General features: G+C 44.2%; 1 protein-coding gene across 1 annotated transcript in view; it reads left to right on the top strand.

Annotated features, from left to right (window-relative positions):
- LOC117960516 (pro-neuregulin-3, membrane-bound isoform) overlaps positions 1 to 3,991 on the top strand; it is a 365,265-nt gene that overhangs the window by 234,501 nt on the left and 126,773 nt on the right. Inside the window, exon 2 of the mRNA XM_034898461.1 lies at positions 1,097 to 1,226. Coding sequence (XP_034754352.1) covers positions 1,097 to 1,226 — 130 coding nt within the window. The remainder of the gene's footprint in view (positions 1 to 1,096; positions 1,227 to 3,991) is intronic.

The raw sequence follows: 3,991 nt of genomic DNA, 5'->3' as shown, positions 1-3,991 counted from the left end.
CCCCCCCCCACACTGCTCAATAATAATATCTCATTATCTCTTGATTGAGAAATCTACAGTTCATTTGGATGTGTCTTCCACGCACCATGAAATGTCATCCTAATGCATCAGTCTGTCCTAGTGGTAATAACAGCATCCTGCAAGCACACCAGATCTTTATTCACTGAGGCATTAAATCCTGGCTCATCATCCCGCTTCTTTAAAAAAAATCATGGCTGAGAATCGGCTAATGAGCAACCTTAGCAGACTCATTTGTCATTAATACGCATAAAAGAAGGCGTCAGCAGTCTGGTCTGGTGTTAATAAGAACATCAGCTCTGGTTTCTCCACTCGTCTGAAAGCCTTGCCCCAACCAACTGTATCTCAGGCTGGATGAGTGCCCATCAACCCTCCGCAATCTCTACATTTCATTTATCTTAAGATTTGTTTGTTAATTTAATTATCCTCAACAAGCACATAAAGAAATTCCCCGAACGCCATTATTTGCACATTGTTTTAGGTCACTTTAGCATCTCCATATAGCATATCTCCTCCTCACTATTATAATTATTAATTTCAACAATAAGTTTGTCCATTACTGTACGCTGAGCAGCTCCCTCAGAAGTGTGTGCTGTCCACACTCAGCCATGCATGTTGTGATGTATCGCTGATAGAAGACAAGCTCTCCAACAGCACTGCTGTGACCACGGAGTATTAATCACACCGGGACAGATTATTACCCATCCTCCATCCATCTTTTGCTGGTGACATTGCAGCATCTAAACAAACCCCAGTGTGTTGGTATTATCCACAGCGTGCAGTATGTTAGAAGGCCGTGGCGGAGCCGCGGGTGGAGAGTAAGTAGCCTCTGCTGGAAAACTGACTTGCTGTAATTTTATTTTTTTCTGCTGTAATTTAGGATGATAAGATGATTGATTTGCAGAATTTTAGGGGTGAAAAGACAATATTGAAGTTTGAGAAGTAACAGGGCGGCTGGAGGACAGCGAGATGATTTAACCCTGACACTAAGCCGGATTGTTGCAGCGTGAATATATTCACGAAAATGTTATTTACGGGTTGATTGTGAGTAACAAGTGTTTCTTTGTGTGTCCTGCAGCGTCTCCGACTGTCCCTCCGCTGCACTCGGAGCATTTTAAACCCTGTCATGAGAAGGACCTGGCCTACTGCCTGAACGGGGGCGAATGCTTCGTCATCGAGACGCTTAGTGGGCCTCACAAGCACTGCAAGTAAGTCTGCGTTTTCTGTTGATCTTATAACATAGGCCAATCGGAAGGTTGGGGGTTCGATCCCTGGCCCTGCAGGCCCGATGCGGCCTTGGGCCAGACACTGAACCCCGTGCAGGTGGCACCTTGTACGGCAGCCTCGGCACACAGTGTGTGAATGTGTGTGAATGGAAAAGTATTAGTAAATGAATGTGTGTTTGGAACGTACCAAACATATGGATCAACAGCTGATAGGTGGATTAAACAGATAATGGTACTATGGAGATCTGTTTTTCCATTACTCTGTGTCACTAGAATCCGTACTAACGTCTCTAAGTGTGTGTGTGTGTGTGTGTGTGTGTGTGTGTGTGTGTGTGTGTGTGTGTGTGTGTGTGTGTGTGTGTGTGTGTGTGTGTGTGTGTGTGTGTGTGTGTGTGTGTGTGTGTAGGCCCTATTTGTCCCAGATTTGAGAGTAAAGCTCGTGGGCACTTAGCCTCTTCAAATGTGGGGCCCTTTACTAATTAAGTCCCAGAACAACTTCTTCCTGAAATCTAACCGCGGGACTTCCACCCGACCTGTTTTTCAAAGGGCCTGTTTTGCTGCCCCCCCCCCCCTCCCCCCCCCCAGGGTGTGAGCATTCATCCATATGCGTGCACAAGTGTGTACAGTGTGATTGTGTGGAGGAGGATGATGATGATGAGGGTTGGGCTTTGGCTCAGCGATGTAATTCAACCCTGATGTGCACACATGCACCTACATTAGAGGTGGGACTCCCTAGAGGCGCCAGACTACGCCGTCAACACCATGCTCACATCTCTCTTTTAAAGATGTGATGTATTGTGATTCTTGTGATACCTTTTTTCCCAACTTAAGATGATGTGCCTAAAGGAAAACTTTGTCAACATCTGCTATCTAACAGGATACATGTCTCAGAAAAAAGTGATTATTACTAATTATTATTCTAATACCCAAAAAGTTAAATTCTAATGTGCAACTCATTTAATGACAGATCAACATGTCGGCGTCCCTGTATTGACACATTAATGCCTCTGACAATATCGACATATCTGTCATTTTTGTTACTTTTTCAATGTTATTGGTGCTTTTTTTAATGTTTTTTTTCAAAAAAAAAATTTTAATGTTGACCTTTTCATCACTTATTTTCGACAGCCCATTTCTTTTCTGAATTTTTCTTTTACTGAAAACAGGTCAAATTTGACCCAAGGACAACATGAGGGTTAAGAAATCATATTGCTGTTCAAAGCAGGCCGGACAACTGGTTCCTTAACCCTCCTGTTGTCCTCGGGTCAAATCTGACCCCTTTAGAAAATGTCTAGATCTGAAATAGGAGTTTCTTTTTAACCAAATTACCACAAGAAATGGATTGGATTCCTTCCAACACTCTTTGCAAATACAACTGATTACTTTCATTCTTCTGATCTTAACTATTAGTCAAAGTAATTCATAATTTCTGCTTTTTTAACTCAAATGTTAGGTATAATTCTATAAAAATGAGGGTTATTGACCATGAATTCCAAAAAGTAGTGTACAACTAGTGGTAGTAAGATGGTGGTAGTGTAAAAAAAAAAAAAAAAAGTCAATGTTGTTGACCCGGGAGGACAACACAAGGGTTGAGCAAGACGCATTAAAAGACTTAACACCGTCGTGTGCAGCGTTCAGCACATCGTCCAACGTGTAGTCCAGTCAAAAGATCAAGTCCACAGCACACAGTCGGTTCTTTTATTCAGAAAGTGATGCTAGTTGAAAGAGAGGAGGGCAGGATGAGAGAGAGAGAGAGAGAGAGAGAGAGAGAGAGAGTTGTGGGCGGACGAGTAGTCGAAGATGGGGGAGGGCTGTGGCACTACTCCCATGCTTGCTGCTGTCACTATGACAACCTAATCTGTGGAGAAGCGTAGCTGTTAAAGAGCGATGGTTTGCTATCTACTGTACACCGCGATGGCCTTGAACACACTGTCTGTGCATGTTAATGTGTGTGTTGAGGTAGGGAGGAGAGAAAGATGTGCACCGAGGTTTTCCACTGCTCTCTGGAAAAAGACGGAGCGTCAAAAAAATATGGCGTCCGCTCGCAATGCCAGTAACAGCTGGTGTGACCGTGCTGTAAAGCCAGGAAGTGTGTTTTTGCTTTAAAATAATGGTTACACTTTACTTGAGGGTATCTACTATAAGAGTGTCACATAACTCTTCTTTTAGTAGGTGTCATTCTGTTTTTACTCGACAAGTTGGGACACTCAGGCAGGAAGGAGGACCCGAAATCAGAGATCAGCAAGTAACGTGGATCTATTAACACAGTCCAAAAAACACAAGGAGCTGAAGGAACAGGCAACATCCAGGAAAAGCAAAAATCCCCAAACGTGTACAGGGGAAGGCAAGACAAAGACAGGGTGAACTACACAGGGGGAAACTCCCGGGGATGACTGGAACACCGACAGGAACAAGCTGACAGGACGAAAACCGCACGGCAGGACCCCGAGGACCGGACTAAAGGATCTGACCAGAGACGAGGGACGCACAGACATCAAATACACAAAGTAGGGAGGTAACGAGAGGGTAGGGAAGCAGGTGGGAAGCATCAGGTGATCACAAGAGAGGGAAGACACAGGAAGTAGAACTAAAGACAGGACGAGACAAAAAACAGACTTCAAAATAAAACAGGAAACAGAAGATACAGACACTCAGGGGGACACAGGACAGAACCAACAACACAAGACCGGGGAGGAACAAGACACACACACCAGACCAGGGAGGGAACAAGACACACACACACACAC

Source organism: Etheostoma cragini, chromosome 17, assembly GCF_013103735.1.
Source record: "Etheostoma cragini isolate CJK2018 chromosome 17, CSU_Ecrag_1.0, whole genome shotgun sequence".
Taxonomy (NCBI): Eukaryota; Metazoa; Chordata; class Actinopteri; order Perciformes; family Percidae; genus Etheostoma; species Etheostoma cragini.
The sequence above is the reverse complement of the archived record's forward strand: the minus strand, read 5'-3'. Positions and strand labels throughout refer to the sequence as shown.